The following is a 23,940-nucleotide window of genomic DNA, read 5'->3' as shown; positions in this document are numbered from 1 at the left end:
CATTCAGTTTAGTTTTCCCACCTAGCTCTATTCTGCTATATATATATATATATATATATATATATATATATATATATATAAATATTAGATATATGGAAGGTTTTAATTTTAACGTAGTAAAATTACATATGCAAAACAGTTATCAAGCAAGAATTACAGTTACAATATTTATATCTACTGTATCTTTTATCATAACTAAGGAAAACTATAATTATAAGTATCTATTCTTCAACTCCATCAAAGATGCCAGAAGGATATAATATTACTTAACTAAACAGGAAATGAATTGTAAGTAACTTCCAAAACTCTAAAAATGACAGAGACATCTTGCAACCTGTTTAGTCACACAAAGTTCTTCTGTACCACTGAGGTACCCATCTTCAGCCTACAGGTTCATAGTATCCATAAGACTTTTCCATGAAGCAGGAAATTTCAAAGACAGTTCCACCTATATTGACAGTTTGTCAGTCACTTTCTTCTGTGTCCTTCAAAATGTCTGGTAGTTCTTTCATGAAGCAGGAACCCCAAAGGACTGTTTCACCTTCTTTAGGCAACTTCAGCAGTCATTTTTCTGTGGATCCTACATGTCCAGTTCATACAGCATAATATCAAGCAGTCCAGGCAAGAGCAGTTTCTTGCCCAAATGGCTAACCAACTCCATAAGGAGCCTCTTTGATGACCATCTTCCTTTCAAAGTAATTGGTGCTTCCAGGAGCAGATGTGTCTCATTGTTATGAAAAGTCCTAAGTTTTTAAAACATTTTAAATGTGATATTCTAAAGGTCTTTGAAATGTTTGAAGAATACCTGTCTAACTGAAATATATCTCTGTATATCTAGAAAACCTAACTAACATAACTACAAGCTTGACTATAATGGATGATTATCTATTAATCTATATTTCTTAATTATGCATTACATTTTTAAATGAGCTGCACAAACACAATACCTTAATCAAGAGCAGAAATATACATATAACAAAATTGACCTTAAATTTGTATCAATAAACCAAGATCCATACCAATGCAAAGTATCCATCTCTATAGCACATTCTACTTTAAATGTAAACAAACATTTATAAACAATTATTGAGTGAATTTGGGCGTTGTTCTCTCCAAACTGCTTCCTGTTTTTTTGTTGGGCAAAGTAATTTTGGGTGTTTATGGTGACCTTGGGGGGGGGGGGGTCTTGGTCCATAAAACCACAGCAGTCTGGAAGGAATCCACAGGTTCTCACCCTCTGTGGAAACAAAAACAGAACCTCTTTTCCAAAGCAACCTATCCTTAGACTCAAATTTTTATGTCAAGATATCTTTAAAATATCTATGTTGGTTTTAGCAGCCCATACAATGAAATATCTCTCTGTACTTAGCTCATTCACAGTCAAAATATTCAAAGAAATCACAGTAATATACATAATCCAGACTCTGTATTTTCCATCTTTATGTGGCTTATTTTCTTTACTCCTTTAATCTATGACTGTTTGTATTTTGTCTTTTTAAACACTTCGCTTTTTTTAAATAAAAACCTTTTACTTCTTTTTATAATTATTTCTTCTCTTCCCCAAGCCTACATACATTTATCCAACACTGTGACCTATTTAGAGGTTTTTTTTCATCTGAATCTGTATTTATTGCCTTTCTGTAATCATTTTTGACCAGGAGGACTTTTTTTGTTTTGTTTTTCAAATGTTAAGTGGGCGTGTCTAGGGACCAACACTGCTATCCTGCCTGTTGTCTCTGTCCAGTCCAACATGGCAGATACATGTTTGCTGCCTTTGAGAGCCCTGTATGCTGCCCCAGCTCCAGGGTCACAGCGGGTCTATGTCTCCATTAAGCAACTAGTAGCTGCTCACAAAACCCTTTTAAGTGCTCATGCTCCTGAAAGAGCCAGAGTTAGTGCTGGCAGCATGAACCAGGAAGCTGTAGTTTCTTATGCTGAGTCAGTAAGCCTTCTCTTGAAGGAGCTATTGGCACGCCTGCTCACTGCCAGCAAACAGAGTCCATCTGAAAAAAAAATGCCAGCTACCAAGAAGCCATGCTTAACTTTGTTCTTGTGTCTAGAATTCCTTTCCAAACTTTCTCAGGTTTTTATGTGGATGTAGTTACCCATGTTGGCACCAATTCTGTTGGCAGAGGCTGCTCATTCATTCCTGGCTGCCCAGATCCAAAATAATCACACAGAAATTGTATTATTACAATACTGCTTTGCCTATTAGCTTATACTTCTTATTGGCTAACTTTTATATCTTAAATCAACCCATCTCTATTAATTGTTGTATTGCCACATGGTTGTGGCCTATTGGTAAGTTTTTGTTCAGCATCTGGTGTCTGTTTCCTGTGGTGGCTCCATGGCTTCTCTCTTTGACTCCGCCTTCTTTCTAACAGCATTCAGTTTAGTTTTCCCACCTAGCTCTATTCTGCCCTGCCATATGCCTAAGCAGCTTCTTTATTCATTAACCAATAAAAGCAACACATAGACAGAAATACTTCCCACACCACACACGTGCATGCACATGTGTGTGAGTGTGTGAGTGTGTGTGTTTGGTGTGTGAGGCTAGAGGTTTATGTTGCTCTTTGCCGTTTTTTTTTTTTTTTTTTTTTTTTTTTTTTTTTTTTTTTTTTTTTTTTTTTTTTTTGCAGCTGGGGATCATCCTGACTCTGCTTGCCCAACTTCTGGATCCTAGGCACACACTATTGTCCCTGGATTTTCCATGGTGCTGGGGATCAAATCGAGGTGCTCATGTTTGTGTGACCAATGTTTTACCTGCTGAGCCATCTCTCCCACCTTGCCCCCTTTTATTTTTAAAATGTCTCTTCCAAAGGGCAAAGGCTTTTAGTTTTAATAATCCCATGAATTGTTTTTTGAGAGCGGGAGGAAGAGTGGTTAGTCTAGCTTTAGTGAAGAGAACAAATGGAATTTCAATCCCCTGAAAGCAGTCAGCTGTGTGCTGGACTGTTCTGTTAGTTAACAGATACCTTTTCCTGTTGCCTTGGGTAATAGAATTTGCTGAATTTGTGTCCTCAAGCAGTGACTCTGAAATTTAAGTGCTGTCTTAAATTTTCATTTTTAAAATATTCCTTTTTAGATTGTTTTCTGTACATGAATATTTTCCTTTGAGAGTATTTGTGTGAATCAAAAGATGTCAAACTCCCTGCAGTGGATGGTTGTGAACCACCATGTGGGTGCTGGGAGCCAAACTCTGATCCTCTGGAAGAGAGCAACATGTGCTCTTAACTTTACAGTCGTCTATCCAGCCCCTAAATCTTAATTTTACAATGTGGCTTAATAGGGAAATATAAGGGAAAGGGAACACATCAGATCTCTACTGTCCATTTATATAGGTTTATTTTTTTTCTCCTCATTCTTCTCCTGTTCTTCTTCCTTATTCTTTTTTTTTGAGACAGGGTTTCTCTGTGTTCTGGTTGTCCTAGAACTCACTCTGTAGACCAGGCTTTCCTTGAACTCAGAGATCTTCCTACCTCTGCCTTCCTGAGTATTGAGATTAAAGGCACGTGTTACCACACCTGGCTGGATTATTTTTCCTTAATTGACAGAAGCCTGTCTAAAATGCAAATGTAGTACTGTCAAAAGAACACAGTCAGGTGAGTGTACCTGAACACAGACATATGTGTAAAATCCCTGTAAACACTGATGTCAAAAAGCCAAGAAGGGGGAAAAACGTAAGCTGTCAAAAGTCAGAATAAGAATAATGAGATTATTGATCCAGTTCTTCCTGGCTCCTTCCTTTGGGAAATGGTATTGTTTGCTTCTCTTGTGCCATTGTAATTTGGTGTTTTGAGTTTTACAAAAGCCAACAGTTCAGAGTTTGCCGTGAGTCTCAGACAAGGCCTTGGTTGTGAACTTTCATGAGTTGGTAGAGCCATCCAGCGTATGAAGATCCCTGGAAGTGGATGAATACTCCTGCAGTGTGAGACCTGTGAAACACAAGCCTTTGGGGGCCGGTGTAGGATGTCTGAGTTTGGATCTGTAACGCTGTCCCCCTGAAGATCCTGTGTTGAAGGCTTGTTCCCTAGCTAGTGCTATTGAAAGGTGTTGGGAATGTTAGGGGAAGCACCATGGGTAAGCCTTTGAAGAGGGTGTCTTGTCTCTGCTTTCCAGAAGTCACGAAGTGAACAGTTATCTTTCCCGTGTGTTCCCTGCCGTGATGTCCTGCCCAGCACTGGCCCAGAGACTACAGAGCTTAATGATCATGGCCCTGAAATCATGAACCCAGGGCCAGAGGACGAACATGCCCAGTGCCTTAGGAAGAGGAGGAGGAGGCGAGGGTACTGAGGTTCCCTCAAGTCCCCCATGCCGTGGAGCAGATGGAGGAGTTCATTTATATGTGGTCTAGGAGAGACATTGAGGGTCTGCCACATGATGCAGTTCCCGACTGGCTGAGAGACAGTGGGTACCCGCTACACGGTCACAGACCACCTATGTCCTCCTTTCTGGCTTGATGTCGTCTACATCCACACAGAAACTGACAGCATCTAGACCAGCAGTTCTCAACCTGTGGGTTGAGACCCTTTGGGGGGGGGGGGTGTCACACATTGGATATCCTGTATATCAGATATGTGTACTATGATCCAGAACAGTAACAAAATTAGAGTTATGAAGTAGCAACAACATAATATGTGAGGAACTGTTTTAAATGGTTGTGGCATTAGGAAGGTCGAGAACCACCGCTCTGTACGTCTGCTTGATTTCATGCTGTTTCTCTTTTTGGGAATCCTGACCATGCTCAGACCAAATACGTACTTCATGGCTGCCTACGGGAGAAAGGGGTTCTGTGGATGTTCTTGGGGTGTAGTGCTCTGTCCCAGCTTCTCCTGGCTCTTCCAAGCAGTCTGCTGACACTCAGACAAAGTCTCTCAGACGCTTTCTAAACTGGACTATCCCAGGATCGCCCTACAGGTTATGGGGAGCTTTGTCCCCTGACCCTCTTCCTGCTCCTGCTGCTCCTCACAGTCACAGCTCCTTCACCTCCCTCACCCGTGTCCTGGGCATTTCTGTCATCACTGTGGCCCAGCGGGATCAGTCTGCCACTCCTAAGTACCGGCAGACAAGGGCAGGCACACAGACTTGGCGTGAGTGGTGCTGTACCCACCATGGCGTCTATCTCTGAGGCTTTGTCGGGGCTACTGCAGTGGGCCAGACGGGCTGGTTCTTCCTTATCTAGCTGTGACATACACCACCAGAGCTGGCCTTTATGCCAATCGGATTCCCGAGCACTTCTGTCCTGGAAAATGTGACATCTGGTTCCAGGCTCATGGGGTTCTCCCCATCCTGGTGGTGGCATCAGCTTTCGTCCACGCCTATGGGCTCTCCGACCTTCAGGAATGTGGCTTAGACAGTGGCTTAGATTGCAGCTGTCCCACTCCCTTCTCTAAACCCTCTCATTGGAGGGGTGGAGGAGGAGCTTCCCATGTGCTGTTAAAGAAGTCTGAGCTGTCTGTTTCTAGAGGAAATCTCTTAGAAGATGGAGCACTCAGTCAGCTTCTGGTCACCCTCACAACCGCCTAGCTATAAACTTCTCCTTCCCAGTGCCTGGCTGGGGCGCCATTCCTGCAGGATCCGAAGCTCCTGTTGCCAACATTTCAACCATTTCTCTAGCCATTGGCATGGGGGGTGGGGTAGGGTGAGTTGGGGGATCTACGAACTGTGATTCTTCTGAAATTATGTTTTGCTTTTTCTTAAAGAAAAGATCCCTTCCGTGCCTCCATCCCTACTTTGAGCCTGGGTGATAACAGGCCATCATTTTTATAGCACACTTTTTACAAACAGTTAAACCTACTCCCGTCCTTCTAGGGCCCAGATCTGCTTATACGGCAGGGCAAGCAAAGCCACTGCTGAGACAGAGGCTGACTAGTCGTGGGATTCTGTCCTGGCTTCAAGGAGCTGGAATTTAGCAGCTTTCTTGTCTTGACAGAGTAATGTAAAATTAAAACAGGAAAGACATTTACTATTTAATATTAAGCTCTAAGAGAAACCTGTGTTACCTTTAGTGGCATACACCTTTAGTCCCAACATTCAGGAGGCAGAGCAGATGTATCTATGTGAGTTCGAGGTCAGCCTGGTCTAAAAATTGAGTTCCAGAACAGCTGGGGCTACACAAAGAAACTCTGTCTCAAGAAACAAACAAAAACCAAAACAAAACAAAAGAGAAAGGAAGGAAGGAAGGAGGGAGGGAGGGAAGGAGGGAAGGAAGGAAGAGAAAGAAAGCAAAGCCTGCTACTACTACTATGGGCTTTGATGCAAAAGCTATGACGATAACAAAAGAAGAACAGACCAAAAATTCTTTTAAAAAAATTCTTAAATCAACAAAACAGAGACAACCAAAATTGGTGTAGGTTGGCACCAAGTTTATCTTGGATCACCTAGTCTGGCGAATTTCTGGGCAGACCTTGCCTCTGAGCAAGCAAACCGCCCAGACAGACATCACACAAACAACCCACATTAAAACCTGGACTTTTTTTTGAAACAGAACACCACTTCTGAAATCATGAAGGAGGTAATCTTCTTAGGACTTTGATTTGTAAGAAATCCATTAAAGTACCTTCGTTTTCCTCAGATTAAAGGTTAGAGAGATTTCAGTTGCAAAAGATAAATTGGCTAAAAGATGCCTCAGATTGTCTTTGGTTGAGAAATGCAAATCCTTTGTGTGTTTTCTGGGCTTAGCATTTACACAACATATTTCAAGTTTAAAAGCCCTTTACTATCATTACTAATTACCTCCCAAGGGCTTCAGGGCCCTTAGAAGGAACACTGGAGCGGAGCCAGTACTCAGAGCTGTCAGAGGCACGCGTGTCTGTACCAGCCTCGACCTAGCCCCTCACAGTTTTCCAACACTAACCTGCTGGGTTTGGTCACCAGCGCCTCCTCAAGCTCTCTAACATTTTCTTTTTCCAGACTCGACATTGTCAAGTGCAAGTTACTGAAACACAAAATAGCATTTCTTTCAGCTATCTTGCAAACAGTGATACCCTGGTGACAGTTTAATGTTCATCATCAAGTCAGAACCTTTGGGGAACCAATGAGTACGGACATCTCTGAAAATGCACTGGAGGATCGCAGAGTGGAAAACCCACAGTCAACAGCGCGGGTTTTAGCAGCCAAGAGCCCCTTCTGCTGTATTTTCAGAGTCAGAGTATTTGACTGAATAAAACTTTCTAATTACAGGTGTCAGTAAACGTTGCAGCTTGTGTCAAATACTTGTATAGTCCGTCTCCGAGAAGTGTACGGTAAGTGTGCGCATGCGCATGGAAAATCAGAACAAAAGAGACCATTTTCCCCATCTTATTCTGTGTCTTGGACTTGCAAATGTTTTGTTAACAAAGTAATTGCCAAGTTCCACGTGCAGTTTCGTATCTTGAACTTCAAACTTGTCACCATAATAGAGTTTGCATTGTTGCATTAAAAAAAATAAGCTCGAAGAATGACTTCTGATGAAGTGAGGCAAATAGGAACATTTACGTCTGTGACTGCACTGGAGAGAAAGGCCCGCGGGTGGGGAGCACAGCTCCATAGAGCCATTCTCTGCCTTGGTGGGTTCCTCTGATTTGAGGGAACTGTAAAAGCAGGACGCACACCTTCACTATGTTTGGTGTGGGGTGCCCTCTGCTGGCAACTCTAGGGTGGTGCATCTTTCTGTTCCTCGCAGGAAAGGTCTTTACAATTAGGTGCTGTATGTGCCTGTACTTATATTTCTAAGTCTGCCCTTAATGTAAAATGAGGGATATAGGAACTTGTAGAAGGAGCTGCGGGCTGCTTTCCACCGCCCGGCTCCTGCATGGCTAGCTTTACCCAAAATAATTACACGGAAACTGTATTCTTTTAAACACTGCCTGGCTCATTAGTTCCAGCCTCCTATTGGCTAACTCTCACATCTTGATTAACCCATTTCTAATAAACTGTGTAGCACCATGAGGTGATGGCTTACTGGGAAAGATTCTAGTCTACATCCGTCTCGGGTGGAAGAATCATGGCGTCTGCCTCACTGCCTTCTTCCTCCCAGCATTCTGTTCTGTCTACTCCGCCTATCTAAGCTGCTGTCCTATCAAAAAGCCAAGGCAGTTTCTTTATTAACCAATGAGAGTAACACATAGGCAGATGACCCTCCTCCATCAGGAACTGGTCCTGAGTCCTTTTTATTTATTCAACAAACATATCAAACAATGTCTCAGGGTGCTGAAAGCATGTCTGTGAAGCTGACAACAGCAAGAAGCAATCCTCAGTTTCAGGGGTCGCGGTAGTGGAGCCACAGCAGACTTAGATATGACGGCAAGTCAACCAATTCATCGGAGAGGCTCGCTCACTGATTCTTTTTAATTTTTCAGATTTATTTGTGTGCGAACGTGTCTGGTGTCTGTGCCCGTGTGTGTGTGTGCAGAGACCCCAGAAGAGGACAGTCAGATCCCTCGGAGCTGGGGGTACTGGTGTTCGTGGTTTGCCCAGATTCTTAGGTGGGTGCCGGGAACTGAACTTGGTCCTCACGGTTGTACAGCAATTTGCTCTTTCATGGCTGAGCCTTGTCTATTCTCATGGCCAACTGGAGTTGACAGATGTCATGGCCAATTTGCTCCCAATTTCCTGGTGAAAGCTGTGATGGACTGTCACATTAGGAAGATAAAAATGAGGGTAGTGTCAAGCAGGAGGGTGCCTTGGGAACTTCTCCCACTGTGGTGGTTTGGAAGAAAACGCCTCCCCAAAGGAACTGGCACTATTGTGGCCTTGTTGGAGTAGGTATGCTCTTGCTGGAGGAAGTGTGTCACTGTGGGGGTGGACTTTGAGGTCTCATATATGCTCAAGATACTACCCCGTGTCTCAGTTCACTTCCTGTTGCCTGCAAAATGTTGGACTCTCAGTTGCTCCTCCAGTACCATGTTTGCCCGTAAGCTACCATGTCCCACCATGATGATAATGGACTGAACCTATGAACTGTAAGCCACCACCTCAACTAAACGTTTTCCTTTATAAGAGTTGCAGTGGTCATGGCGTCTCTTCACGAAAATAGAAACCCTAGCCAATATTTCTACCCAGCTGCAATGGCCATGATCCACAGAGATGGCCTGGTAACCCTAAAGATGCAGTAGTAGCACCATATCTTTAGCCCAGTGAGTCCATTCCCTAGGAGGGAAGTCATGGTTGGTGCCATCTGAGGTAATGGACCTTAGAGAAAAATCACCACCACTGTTGAACGGTTTCAAACTCATGTAATCCCTAACTCCAGTCTGCTTATCTACCTTCATAACCACAGATAGGCGGGGTTCTCACCCTGCGTCAAACATGCTTACCTTTGTGACTGGAGACCACACAGAAAATCACAACTGGTCACATGCAGAGAACAAGTTATCGTGGGACATCTAATTTCACTGGGACATCTGTACTATAATTCCTCCACCTCAATAAAGGGAAGAGGAGGGGCTGGAAAGAGTGTGAGAGCCGGAGGACCAGGAAAGCTGCTGTGGGGTGCTGTCCCCTAGAAATGGCAGGGGAGCGTCACCTCAACAAGATGGCTGTCTGTCTGACACCTGAAGCAGTAGACCACTAGTAGACGTGTAAACACGGAAGGAGGACGTCTCACAGGACCCTCTCCGTGGACAAGGCACTATGGGGAACTGGGGAATGCCGAGAGTGAGAGAAATAGTCTGGGGCGGGGGGGGGGGGAAGAGGTCATGATTTTGGGAGGGAGCCAGGAGGAGTACATGGGAATGATTGACAAGAAGGCGATGAGAAAAATGATGTAATTACAGATACAGTTTAAAGATTTATTTTTTGTATATGAGTGCTCTATCTGCATGTACAACTTTATGTCAGAAGAGGGCACCAGATCCCACTATAGATGGTTGTGAACCACCATATGGTTGCTGGGAATTGGACTCAGGTCCTCTGGAAGAACATCCAGTGCTCTTAACTGCTGAGCCATCTCTCCAGCCCTGATGTAAGTGTATTTTAATTAAAGAGATTTATTTAAATGTTCCTGGTATATAGCAGCTGCTCAGGAGAACATGGTAGAACCACACTTCGTGATGATGAACACGCGAGCTTGGGCTCTAGGGCCAGGCTGACTGCGTTTGACTCTTTGCCCTGAGCTTTGTTAGCTGGGTATCTTGTGCAAGGAAGGTTACCTCACTGATAAATTGGGGGTGATGGAAGTACACACATCATAGGTAGGTAGTACATGAAAAGTGCTTTGAATGCTTATTAGTATTTAGGGTGTAACAAAATTAATTACTTTGTTATCATTCCTTCCAACTTTTGGAGACCCCTGCATCCTTTTAAAGTCCCTTATTAAAATCAGGGAGAAGCTTCAAGTAAGTCTTAGGTAGAAAACACATTCCCGTCAGGCTGGAAAGATGCGTCAGCCGGTGAGAGTACTCACTGCTCTTCCAAAGGACTCAGGCTTCATTGCCAACGCCAGCATCACATGGCTCACTGCCATGTTTTGGGTATCCAATGTCCTCTAGTCTTTGTAAGAAGATTTGGTAAGTGCTCCTCAGCATTCATGGTGACACCTAGGCCATCTAAGGGGAAAAAGTATGAAGAAGGTGCCAGGCAGGGTTACAACACACTCATAAGTGGTAACAAGAATCCTACTGTGAAATTGTGCATGTGTAATTCTGCGTGTTACATAGAGTGGGATTCTGACTAAGACGTTCGGGAGATGTTTAGAAAGGGGCCATGATCTATAGTGAACTTGGAGAGCAGAGGAGGAAGGGAAGGAAACAGATGAGCCGGTCCAAAGGTGCCGTCACAGGAGAAGGCTGGTTTGTTTACAGGAACGGCAGCTGTCGCGTAGTGTTGCTGTGGAGGCAGAGGCTGGAAGCAGAGGAACAGAGGACTCTGAACACTAAGGAGTTCAGATACCCGCCTCTTCTCAGGTTCAAGGCTGTAGCTTCTCTGATGTAAGTCTCCTCAGAACAGGCCCTAGATGTAACCTCTCGCTTCCTCCTCGCCCCTGAAGCCTCTGCTTGACTTCAACCCCCATGTCCTTTGTACCTCTGTGCATAAAAAGTCCAGCCCCCATTTCTTCTTCATAAACTTGCTGGTCTGTAATTCATTAACCTGTTATCTGCTGTAAAATATACAGAAGATAAATGACAAGACTGTGTGCGCAGGATTGGGCCCTGATTGAGCCTAAGAAAGAGGGAGCCCACCTTATTATTATTATGCAAGTAATAACGGCGTAAGATAAGATGCACGCATGTGGCCAGTGCTCAGAATTGTTGAATAAAAAATAAATAAATAAATAAATAAATAAATAATGTAGGAATGGCCGAGGACTTCTTGTGGAGTGCAGGGAGTGGTGGCTTGAATGAGGATGCCCCCCCAGACTCGTTTGTTTGAATGTTTAGCTCCCAATTGGACTGTTTAGGAGGGAAAACGGGGTGTGGTCTTGTAGGAGAAGGTATGACCTGGGTGGGGGCTTTGAGGTTTCAAAAACTCAGAACAGGCCCAGTTTCTGTGCTTCTTGTCTGTGGATCAGATTTAAGCTCTCAGCTACTGCTCCAGCAACATGCTCCCGGCCATGCTGCTGCCAAGCTCCCCACCATAATGGCCATGAATCCTCCTTCTGAAATCAAGTAAACCCTCAATTAAATAATTTTTAAAAAATAAGTTGCTGTGGTCATGCTGTCTCTTTACAGCAATGGAAAAGTAATTAAGACACCAGGTGTGATTCCATATGGCCAGCTGCCTAAGTAAGGCTTCCTAGCTGGGAAAGAAGGGATGGGAGAAGAAATATGGATATACTGCTCAAAGTAGAAGTCTCAGACTGCATTTAATAGCTCCTCACCTGGCCATTTTCTCTTCCAGGGGAAGGAAGGGAAGGTGAGGGGAAGGGGGTTGATATGGACAGACAGACAGACAGACACAGACACACACACACACACACACACACACATACAAGAGAGAGAGACAGAGAGAGAGAGAGAGAAGACAGTGAACCAATGTTTATCACTTTTCAGCCATACTAAGGTCTTAGGACCTCAGGTTACAAAATCTTCTTTCGGCAGAAAATAAAATGGGGAGAAAGATTATAAGAAAAGCATTAGAAACGTGGAGGGAGAGTTGAGTTTTGCTCTGGAAACACATATTCTTGACACCAAGGGTGCAAAGACCTTCTAATTGTAAAAGCTTTAAATGAAGAGGGCATGAAGCCACATTAGTTAATGCAGGGAGACAGCGCTGTAAGGCCTTGCTCCTTAAAGTGTGGTTTTCTAGCAGCTGCTGCTTCTGGAAGTTTGTAAGAACGGACATTCTTGGCCTCCAGCCAGCAGGCCTGACTATGAACCTGTTTTAATAACTTCGGATAGTGTTCAAAGGAATGCTTGAGAAGTACAAGTCTGGAACACGGAAATGAGGTCTGGGGATGTATTCTACAAAAGTAAATTCTGAGCTCTGCTTTGGGGATGCATCAGGCCACAGATGGTTCCCAGTCGAGGGACTAATACAAAGTCAGGAACCATGAAAAAGCCCAGGGATATTTGGGGAAGTAGAGCCAGAAACATGACCAACATGGGGAGAGCAGGCGGGGAGATGGCTCGGTGGTTTAGGGTGCTTGCTGCTCTTCTGTTGAACCCACGTCCTGCAGCTCACAGCCACCCGCAATCCCGGGACGGGGGATCTGCTGCCCTCTTCTGGCCTCCAAGGCCGCTTGCACTCATTTGCACTTACACACGAACAATGCATATTCATAATGTAAAAAGTCTTTATAAAGAGGAGCGGAGAGGGAGGAGGACAGAAAGATGAGGGAGGGAGGAGAGGGAACTATAGGGAGAGGTCAGAGATCAGCAGTAGCCCCCATCTTCTGTTTGCGCTCTGTTAGGCAGCTTTGACCATATCTACGCCATGCCTTCGTTGTGGGAATGGCATGTTGAGATCTGCATTTAGATCACTTCAGCCTGAGGAGGCTGAGAATAGGTGAGGCTGAAGGGCAGAGAAATTAATTAGGGAGCAGATGTGAGGGTTTCGCAGAGATAGCGAGTGTCTCAACTCAGGCAGTGGCAGCGGGAGTGGAAAGGAGGGGCAGACAAGACGTTTTAGGTGGCAATAAGCCAATGAAAGGGCTCGGTCCGTGGACTGGAAGTGGGAGCTGGAGGAGCGGTGAGTCTGCGTGGATGACGTTCAGCCTTCTAGCTGGGATTAGTGGGTGGCTTATGGTGTCATGAGCAGATGTAAAAATACAGGAGGATAAACAGGTTTGAGAAGGGAAATTGGGGATTCAGTTCTCAACATGTTCAACCCAGGTGAACAGAAAACATGTGTAGGAGGGAAAGGGGGGGAATCAAGAAACGGGTGGAGAACAAGATGAGTCAATGAGGGTGGAGAAGGAACACGGTGAGGAGGAAACAATGGCTGGCTCAGATTTGGGGCTACCATCATACACCTTGTTGGTCTTCCGGTTTTATTTTCTGCTTCTCCAGAACTTGGTTTGGTAGGTGAATTTCCGGCTTCCTATCGAGTAACCAGATCGTTGTCACTACTATTTGCTCTGTAGCAATTAATTAATTAATTAATTAAAACTGTGGTTCAAGTCACATCGACCAAAATAGTGTTCGCCATATTGTTCCCGAGTATATATACCTTTGCCTTTGTCCCCAACACGAATTCCAGAGCGGAATAATCCAGCCCCCCTCGTGTGTGTGTGTGTGTGTGTGTGTGTGATCCTTCGAGCTGTGGACTTTCTTCCTGCCAGATCTTTCCCATCTGCCAATTTTCGCAGTTGTTCTACTTACACCTTAGAACCCGGCAGTGGCTAACAGCCTGTCTTGGGTTCGTCTTATGATTGTTTCGTATTTGGCAGCCTGTGTTCCTCTGCACGCCCCAGGCCTCCACGTCTCGAAGGAAGGAACTCCGAAAGTACTTAAAATTTTTTCCTCCCGGGGTCGTTTTTTAGCCAAGAAGGCAAAGGTCGCTATTGTGATTGGCTTAGTCCGTGCAAGAGGAAGGTCGTCCCTCCTGGAACCCTGTCGCTCTTGCCAGGCTCAAACATGGCCGGCCACCCGGAGCCCTTCCCGAACGCCCCACGCACGCCAGCCTTCCGCGATCCCTTCCCCACCTTCCGTCCGCCTCCCTCCACCGGGGTCAGGACCGCGGGGCTCCCGGCAGCGGACTCGCTGGGCCCGCCCCTCTCCGCGAGAGCCACGCCCACCGGCCCGCGCCGGCCAATCGGAGGGCGCGCGGCCGCGACTGGCAGCGCCCGCCGGCCCCGCCCTCAGCCTCGCTGTGGCCCGCGGCTTCCCGGGAGGCCGGTAGCGCCGCTGTCGGTCGCGCGCGCGGGAGGGGGCCGGTCGCCTCGGAGGGACCCGTCGGGTCGCGGACGCTTGCCGCGGGCCACACAGCTCAGCGCCGACACGGTCAGCCAGCCCCGGGCGTCCAGCATGGACTTCGAGGACGGTGAGCGGGCCGGCGCCGAGCGCGCGGGGCGGGCGGGCCTGCGCCGGGGGTCTGTTTACCGCCTCAAGATGGCCGTGTGTGTGGCTTTGTTCTGTGGGCCGCGCGCGCGGCGATGGCGGGCCCGGGCCGGACGCTTCTGGGCCGGGAGCCGCACGCGGGTCCGCGGCCGGCCTGGCGTGGGGGGCGTCGCCTCCGCTGCCCCGCTGCCCGCGGGTCGGCCTCGCTGCGAGCTCCGCGGCCTCCGGGCTCCGTCCTCGGGCTCGCCCAGGGCCGCCCGCAACTCCACGGCCTTGCGCGGAGGGGCGGCCCGGGCCCGCGGGGGCAGCTAGCGGGTGGCGGGTGGAGCCGAACCTCGGCACGGGCGGGCTGCCTCGTGCGACGCTTCTCGGTGGGAGACGAGTGTCAAGCGTTCCATCGGGGTGGGCTCCGATCTCCACCGGAGCCGGAATCTGCGACGGGGCTGTTTAATAACTCGCCCCGATTTACCTGCGTGGTAATCGCCTCGCCTGAAACCGTCCCGGGAACCGGTGCACTTTTTAAGGCGGGGGTGGGGCTGGCGTGTGCATGCTGCTTCGGTTGGGATTCTGACACAGCGAGCCCCGGATGCCCTTGAAGTTCAGGTCGGTGTACAGCAGCCGGTGTGGGACTTCCTGAATAAATAAACGTAAAGATGCTTTTCAGTCCTCCGTCCCTTCCTTCAGCCCTTCCTTCTGTCTGGGGCCATCAAGTACAGTTAATCTGACACCATCAAATCTTGCTCAAGTTTTATAGGGATTAGTGTCAACATAAAGTAGCATATAGTGACGGTGTTAGGGAGACATGGGACAGTTTACACAGAGTGTAATCTGGAGCAAGTACGGATTTCAAAATAAAACCGGTTTGTTTCTTGTAAGGAAGCCTCTGCCTCCACAAAAAATTATTCTTTATTATGACTAAGATGTGATCTTAGCCTGTGTTGCATTGAATGAGCTTTTGATTTTTTGGTTTGCTACAAGCAGTTAAGGCTGTCAGACATAAGTCTAGGAAAGGAGACACAGCCCCCCTTTTTGGTGTACTTTTTCCAATTGCTTTGAAATAGTTCAGCTCTTCAGAATGGTGTCCTGCCCTGTTGGCGCTTTAGTGTTGGGCTGGGACTCATTCTGATACAGGTGACTCTAAGTCACAACTATGTGCAGTAGCCAGAGCTGACATCGAAAAGAAAACTATATTGTATTTTCATACCATACCAAAGTTTGATGACACTGCCAGCACACGTGGTACCAGAAGTTAACCTTGGGGGGGGGGGGGGTGTGTGTGCGCGCGCGTGGGAGGAGGACAATGGGAACAGTAAGGAAATACATTTTCTGTGGGGAGTTGAAAATGAAAGCAAACATACCGAATTTACCATTCATTATCATTATAGTAAAATAACAAGCAGTGTCTGCTAATCTCTGAACTGCGTCCTCTGCCCCCACTGTTGCTGTTGAATGGGTCCGAACCTGATCCTGTGTTACCTGCCAGGGTTTGGTTATATTCAGAAGCCCTGTATTAAATTCTGCTCCTTCAGGCTTTATTTGTAGAGTTAAATAAAGGCTTTAACATTCTGCCTGGCTGGATACAGCCCACACACTCATACATAAATGCATGTGTGTTTTTCAGACGCGCTTCTGAAGTATTTGGAGAACAGATTAAGTGGTAAAGTAGACGCTGACCTTGAAATGTTTGTATTCCGTAGGATCCATTCTCCGACGTATCTCCTCCTTTGCTCTTGTAACCCAGGCTGGCCTCAAACTCACAGAGATCTGCCTGCCTCTGCTTCCTGAGTGCCACCACTGCCCGACATATATCTCCCTCCTCCTTGTATTATTTGATACATAGCCTGCTTTCCTTCTCTGTGTAGATTAGTCCTGGTCTCCTCTTTTGGCTGTTACGTATGTGGACTGTAAATTAGTTTTTACATGCCACTAGGCAGTGAAGGACCAATGTGTTTTTCCAAATGGGTATTTGTAATTATTTTTACCCCAGTTTTTTTTTTTTTTTTTTTTTGTAATTGAGTTCATGATGATTAAAAATTGTGAGTAGATGAGTATGATTTTGGATTTTGCTAACATTGTACTAATTCCTTTCTGTTGAATGTCTTCTTAGATTACGTACACTCTGCTTCCAGGAATACTTACCAGGGCTTTAATGGTAAGTATCCTCTTTAATTTCCTTTTAATTGTGTTGAGGGGACAGATATATTTCCATATCTATAAAAGCACAACTATCAGTACAAAAAACTGACCTAATTTGTTTCAGATACTGTTTTGACTCTTGATTCATAAATCTCAGTGTTAATGTCGTACTGTTTATAGTGCTTGTTTTTCTGGTGTGTGTGTGTGTGTGTGTGTGTGTGTGTGTGTGAGAGAGAGAGAGAGAGAGAGAGAGAGAGAGAGAGAGAGAGAGAGAGAGAGAGAAAGAATATTTGTACGTGTACACTTGCTGGGACTCTCATGAGTGCTGTCAAGTATTCCGCCCCTTAGTGGTATCTCCAATTCTGTGTATAGTTTTGAACTTAGGATCAGAAGAGGAAGTTGGGTTACTTTGGTTTTATATCTGTTTTCTTTTATTTAGGATTCTTTTCTTTAATTTTTGACTACATTCTGAATGATTGATGGCAGGACACTGGCCGAATTACTTTTGAGTCAGACATCTATGTTCACTTTCATAGATAGATGAAGTAGATTTTGTCTTGATTCTGTGCTCTTTTGTTGGAATGCGTGTTGGCTTTGCTGCTGAGGCCAGCTTTCAGTGACCAAATGAGTGATAGAGAACTGTCCAGAGGAACACATGGAGAATCCTGGCTGCCTGTTAATAGAAACCTGGTGTTGGCTTGTGATAAGCTGTAATCATAAGAGATGTGTGGATACCATCCCTATTGTTTTGATAGCTATTAGAATTAAAGTTCTGCTGATCCAACTATTTTACCAAATGTTTAGTCATGAAACCAAAGCAAATGTGCCACCAAAGACTGTGCCATTAAAAGTATTGTTTATGTGTATGTGCCTGCTTTTCTATATGTGTACCAGGTATGTGCAGTGCTATTGGAGTCGAGAAGGCGGCATTGGATCCCCTGGAGCTGAGTCACAGGGAGTTGAGTGCAGTTTGGTGTGCTAGGGACCACACCTGGGTCCTCCCATGAGCAGCACGCTCTTGCTTTCTGCTGCTGAACTGTCTCTCCAAACCCATTTTTATGCATATGGTTAATCTATTATCTCCAAAGATGAAGAGACACTTGGGGTACTGCTTTGAGAAAAAGGCTGCTGTTGTATGGAAACTAGAATGTCTTTAGTGGGTGCTGAAGGATATGTTTTTGACAACAGTGACAGGATGCTTGATTTTGTGTCAACGTTAGGCTAGATTGGAGGCTGGAAATTTGGCTTCAGAAAATGAATACATTTGAATGTAGGGAAATGATAATGCTCATTTTAAAAATGTTAATATGTTTCTTGTAGGAAATTAATAGAATGTGGAAGCTATTAATAATGGGTAGAAAGTGAATCCAAGATTTTAAAGTGGAATAAGTAAGGCTAGTGGGTTTTGGAATAATAGAAGGAGAATTAGAGTTTGATTTCTAAAGATAGTGTTTGGAATTCAGAAATTGTATAAGTCAGTTTATGTCATTACTGATGTATTACAAAATCCCTAATATTTCAATTTTATGTTTTTGTGCTATAATTCCAGTAGTGATTCTTATTAGAAGATATTGTCATAATTCCCTAGAAACATTTTCTAAGTGAATATTGTATAGGTGGTAGCCTAGACCCCTTGGCGCTTAATTTTAGGCAAAGGGTCCCTGTCTCTGTGGGCATAGTACTTTGAATAAAAGGTATTGGCTTTTACCTCTGGCTAAGGTCCACTACATGAAAATACTTTGAGTTCCTAGTTGTTTGCATTTTGTAAATGAGGAACTTTCAAGGCATTTGACTTCATTTAATAGTACTTTTTTAGTACTTGCTGTGTACCCAGGTAATGTTCTGAGAGTTAGGAACAGAGAACCTGTGAACAGAATCTTTGTGGAACTAATTTCCAGTCTAAAAGGATGAAACATGCAGAAAATAGTTTTAAAAATAACATACTCTGTTAGAAGATAACAATGGTTGGGGAGAAAAGGTAATGCAGGGAGAAGACAGGTTGTTTGCTGTGATTTTACAGTTGCTGGGTCAAGAAAAAGATAACATTTGAGCATAGAATTAAAGGAAGTGAGGATGCCAACTCTGACACAGTCTGGACCAACAATGTAACAGACTTTAGTAAATACCAATAAAAGATTTATGGATTCCAAATGAAGCCCATAATATATTGTTAGCCTTGGGTTTCCTGTCTTTCTACTGAAAGAAAGTCACTGATACAGATTTTCTCCACACCACGTTGAGGAGGAGTTTTATTTATTTACAGTGTTTTTCTTACTCATACTCTTAAGTAAAGAGCAGATGGAATAGGACTGCGAACACTGAGCTGCAAGGAGAGTACAAAGACTGGTTTGACCAGGGCCGATTCTTTCTGTTGAGCAGTGTAAAGATAAGGCTGGAGAGGTGAGGTATAGCTAGAAGGCATTGAAAAAACAAAGGCGATCTGTTTATATATAAGAATCAACGAAAATGAAGACCTGGAAGAGGTGTTTAGTGAGCACTGCAGATACAGTGGAAAAGCCTTCCTTGTAAAGGAGCAGTGGAAACGTGGGTGTACATTGTTGGAACAGCAAGGAGCCTTGTGAGTGGAGTGGGAGATGAGGTTGTAAGGTAGTCGTGGTTCAGAGGTGATGGGGCAGAGCATAGATGCTTTCTCTACTTGGGCACTATTGACACTTTGGATTAGCTATTATTTTTATTGTAGGGAAATGTGTGTGTGTGTGTGTGTGTGTGTGTGTCTGTCTGTCTGTCTGTCTGTGTCTGTGCCCTTCCCTGTGTGTGTCTATCCGTCTGTCTGTTCTGTACATTCACTGCAGAATGTTAGCAACATCCTTGATCCCTGTGTGGTAGATGTCACTAGCACCTCCTGCCTAGTTGTAACAACTAGAATTTTTTATTACAGACATTTCAGTGTTCCTTGGTGGGTTGTAGGAAGGAGGGAGGTGGTGTGGGAGAGTTGTTTCTGGTTAAGAACTAGTTGGGGCTGGGGAGATGGTTCAGTGGGTAAGGGCACTTTTTGTGTAAGCATGAGGACCTGAGTTCAAATCCCCGTTACCAAGTAAAAAGTCAAGCACGGCTTTTTACAGGTGTACATGCACCTGTAATTCTAGTGCTATGTGGGGTGGAGATAGGATCGCTGTGACTTGTTGGCTGTCAGCCTAGCTCCAAAGTTTACTGAGAGATCTTGTCTCAAGGGAATGAAGCAAGACTGATAGAGTAGAACATTTGACTTTGTTTTCTGCTGTCTATATGTGTGCACAGTTGTGTGCACATACTCACAGGCACACACAGACAGACAGAGACAGAAAGAGAGAGAGAACCATTAACAAAGGATCATACAGGTTATTTTAAGGCTTTGGCTTTTAAGTTGGCATAAGGTGGGAAGCCATCATTGGGCATGATTTGCCTTATATTGTAACAGTTATTCTGGCTTTTATCTTTAGAATAACTAGAAGGGAAGTAGAAATGGCAGTAGGAAAACCAGTTAGACTTTGGGGTAATCTAGGTGAAGGTTATGGTAGTTGGCAATACTGTTGGTGCAGGAACATGAGAAGTAGTTCCGTTCAAGACCTGGTGGCACATGACTGGGTAGTGGTTTGGGTTTTCGAGACAAGAGTTTCTGTGTCGCTTTGGAGCCTGTCCTGGAACTCACTCTGTAGACAGCCTGGCCTTGAACTCACAGAGATCCGCCTGCCTCTGCCTCCTGAGTGCTGGGATTAAAGGTGTGTGCCACCACTGCCCAGCTGCTAGGTAGGTTATTTTGACCACAGTTTTTGTCAGATACCACAGCTCAGCATATTTTTTGTAATAGTGATTCAAGTAAATAGACTTGATTCAAATTACTGGGGCAGATTTGTTTTTCTGAATAAACTTTTTCACTTAATAGTAAAGAAATAATGTCCTTGTATTTACATTTAAAAATGATTTTAAAATTCATTTTGGCAACCTGGGAGAAAAATTATCCAGAAAATTTATTTCCCTGTAAGTACACTGATAATGTTGGTAGACCCTCCATCTTTGACCAATTGTAGTGTGTGCACAGTAAGTGGGAAGTGCTGAGACAGAAAAGCTGTGCTGGTGTTCTGCACAGGGCCAGGTCTGTGCGTGCTCAGAATGCTAGTCTTTGTGAGTCAGTAGAGACGCTGACACAAGCCACCACTAACTCAGATTCTAGCAGAAATAACTAAACCTTCGCTTCTGTATCTGGCTAAAGTTAATGCTGAGGTTACTTTTTATGTGAGGTCTTGCAGGAATTTACTATTGATGTTATTTTCATTCTCTGTATGAGAGGTACAGGCATATACTGCATCAAATACCTCGTGATTTCAAGCACATGACTGACTCTGCATTAATGAATTATACAGACTTTCCAAATAGTGACAGGTTTTAGTGTACAATATAAGAGCCATACGAATACCACCAGCTGCTTAGAAAGCCTTCTAAGTGTTGGAGAACTGTCAGGTTGACAATGATAGATAAAAGCTTTTAAGAGTTTTGATTTTTTTCAGTTTAAAGTATGAATTTTGTCATTAGCAGCAAATAGTTTTTTCTTTGTAGCAACAGTTTCAATGTATATGTGAGAAAATGTTTGCTAAGTGTCCATGTCTGAAAACCATGGGTTTGTAAAATGTATTTTATTCTTTGACAATTTCATACATGATGCAAAAGTATTATTATAGTCACCCCATTATCCTTTCTATTTCTTGTTCTCTGTGTGCCCCTTCTTCCCAAGTTCCCCATCTGTTTTCATGTCTGTCTTCTGTGACCCATTGAGTTTAACTAGGATTGCGTGAGTGTGGTAATTTCCTGCAGTGTGGGCAGCTTGTTAGTGGACATGCGAAAAAAGAGACTCCCTCTCCCTAAGCAGCTGTTAATGGCCGGTAATTCCTCAGCCTACTGATGGTGCTTCATGAGCTCATCTCCAGTCCATGTGGACTGTTGACATGTTCAGTTGTGTGCAGACAGCCGCAGCTTCTGCAAGTTGATGAGTGCAGCTGCCATGTTGTGTCCAGGGACAGACAGCACTTCCAGCACTCTTCCTGAGACTTGGGCTCTTAGCTTCCTGCTGCACTGTCTTCCACAGTGGTCCCTGAGCCTTGGAGGGAATCATACTGAAGTCTTTTATAGTGTTGGACACTCAACAGTTGTTTTTGCTCAGTCCTTTGACCAGTTACGAATCTCTCCATTGACTACTGCTCACTGTAAAGAAGCTTCTCTGACCAAGGCTGTAAGAGAAGCAGTATTGTATGACCATAAACTTAAGTATTTAGACGGGGTATGCATCAAGTCCCTTTAATAAAACCACAGGAAGTGATAGGTTCCTAGGGCCTGTTACCTCCCCACTCATGGGCTTTTGACCAAGGTTATAGGACCATGAAAGCCATAGTTTTTGTCTTCCAGTCTTCCTACTGAGAAGTGCTCTTTATAAAAAATAGTTAATTTGAGTCATAAAGTAAACATGGTACAGTGACTTTTCTTGTAGAGAACTGTAATTCTTTGTTATGTAGCACAGTTGCTTTGTGTGTATTTTCTGTTTCATTACATTGAGTAACAAAAATATGTAATTGAATCAAAGGCCAGGACTTAAAGTTATTAATTACTCTGTCAAGGGCATTCTAAAACAACGGTGATTTAAAAATTGGTTGTTTTTCATTGGGTGTTTGACATTAATATAATGACTGTTGGATTAGTCTGGTGCTTCATAGTTCCTTGATTTGTACTGAAATGCTAGTTATCCATAATGTTTGTATACTTTTAGTGTTTGTGCTGTGAAAATGGAAATAATATCCTTGTTATTTATAGAAATAGTTTTGTCCTCATGGATCTCAGAACTGTCTGGTCAGCAAACCATTGTATGATAACTGCTCCTCTAAGAGTTATTAAAAATTAGACATTTAAGATGAAGCCACAGCAGTACACTATTGTGATTTTGTATAAAGTTTACAGGTTCTGTAAATAGAAGAAAAATGACTACCAGTGAAAGTTTTCTTGCATAGTTTAGTAATTGAAATAAATGTGAAAAATTAAAAGATTCCAAGTAGTTACTCGTATTAGAACTTAAAAAAATGACTGTTTTCATGTAGAAAAAAAATAACAGGAGATTAGCTAGGAGAATACTTACATGATTCCGGGAAACCCATTTCCTCTTGTGAACTTGAGTTTGCAAATCTAAAACGTAAAAATATTAAATTTGACTAAGGTCACTTTCAGGCTTAAAAGGCAAGGTTATGAGTAGTATTTATGTAAAGTTTCACCATCTTTGCTCAGACTAGAAACATTAAATAATTGTAAGTACAACTGTTATATTTATAATAAAAATATGGGATGAGTGGTAATGAGGCATTTTAAGAGATTTTATAGAGAACATTTAAATATTCATCTTTATACTCACCAGTTTTATGACCTTCGGTTTTCTAGTATAAATTTGTATACTCCTACACTAGAATTTTTTAGTGTTTGTGTTATGAAAATTCACACTCATTTCTTTTACTCAAAAGATTTGAGAATTGAAGTATTTGTTGGGGCTGTGTTATTCTCAGGTACAGGACAAAAGATTGGTCTTACTTCCTAGAGTATCTGTATCAGCTGAATGTTTCTAGTTGAAAATATAGTTTTTAGACATTTTGGGAGCAACTAGTACAAAAAACAAGTGTAGTATATTTACATTATAGTATACTTAGGGCAAAAAAAACCCCTTCTTGATATTTATTAAATGCTGTCTTTTTGAGCCTAGTAGTTATACATACATAAAGCTATATATTATCTTTTTTTGTGCTGTAGTACTAAGTTCCAGATACAAGGCATTATAGTAGTAGACTTCTAGTACTAAGTTCCAGATACAAGGCATTATAGTAGTAGACTTCTAGTCCACTAAATATGCTTGTACTGAAAATATTTTTAATGTAGAATTTTGTAGTTGATAGTTTATTTTTCTTTGAAATATGAAGCTTTGTTAGCAAATAATAGTTTTTAATAAATTATCATTTTGTTTTTTTTTATATTTAATATTGAGTTAAAATGTTAATGCAAATTATTGCTTTAGATGATTTGTATGAATATATTGTGTTTAATAAAAAATTTTGTGAAGAAAATGGTTTATTTTACTCATAATCTCTTATTAACTCTTTTAGGAATGGATCGTGATTATGGCCCTGGATCTTATGGAGGTCTGACATTCCAGGATATTTATCTAAAAATTCTTCTTTTGAGTGCCAGTAAAGGTGAGCATCATTTAATTTTTTTTTTTTAAACTCTTATAGGGCTGGATCGTGACTATGGCCATGGATCCTATGGGGGTCAAAGATCCATGGATCCCTACCTAAGCCAGTCCTGTGGCATGGACAATCACAGTGGTGGTGGGGGTAGCAGGTAAATTGCTTAATCACTTGGC

At 43.5% G+C, this 23,940-nt stretch overlaps 2 protein-coding genes and 1 pseudogene across 3 annotated transcripts in view; all 3 read left to right on the top strand.

Annotated features, from left to right (window-relative positions):
* Positions 1-3,139: 3,139 nt before the first annotated feature.
* On the top strand, positions 3,140-5,526 carry LOC119823928 (annotated as a pseudogene).
* An 8,715-nt stretch (positions 5,527-14,241) lies between these two features.
* LOC119809961 (DBIRD complex subunit ZNF326-like) lies at positions 14,242-23,922 on the top strand. Its single transcript, XM_038323209.1, has 4 exons — positions 14,242-14,400; positions 16,525-16,569; positions 23,681-23,716; positions 23,810-23,922. Exons 1-4 carry the CDS (start codon positions 14,385-14,387, stop codon positions 23,920-23,922), a joined length of 210 nt encoding a protein of 69 aa, XP_038179137.1. The 5' UTR covers positions 14,242-14,384.
* LOC119809939 (DBIRD complex subunit ZNF326-like) overlaps positions 16,524-23,940 on the top strand; it is a 37,652-nt gene continuing 30,235 nt past the window's right edge. Inside the window, exons 1-2 of one of the 2 annotated variants that reach the window (XM_038323180.1) lie at positions 16,524-16,569; positions 23,681-23,770. The gene's annotated coding sequence lies outside the window, so the exon portion shown is untranslated. Of the gene's footprint in view, positions 16,570-23,680; positions 23,771-23,809; positions 23,919-23,940 lie in introns of those variants that run through there. The other variant, XM_038323187.1, reaches the window with a different exon arrangement.

The sequence above is a fragment of the Arvicola amphibius genome, chromosome 1, assembly GCF_903992535.2.
Source record: "Arvicola amphibius chromosome 1, mArvAmp1.2, whole genome shotgun sequence".
Lineage (NCBI taxonomy): Eukaryota > Metazoa > Chordata > Mammalia > Rodentia > Cricetidae > Arvicola > Arvicola amphibius.
This window is presented reverse-complemented; position numbering and strand designations above follow the sequence as displayed.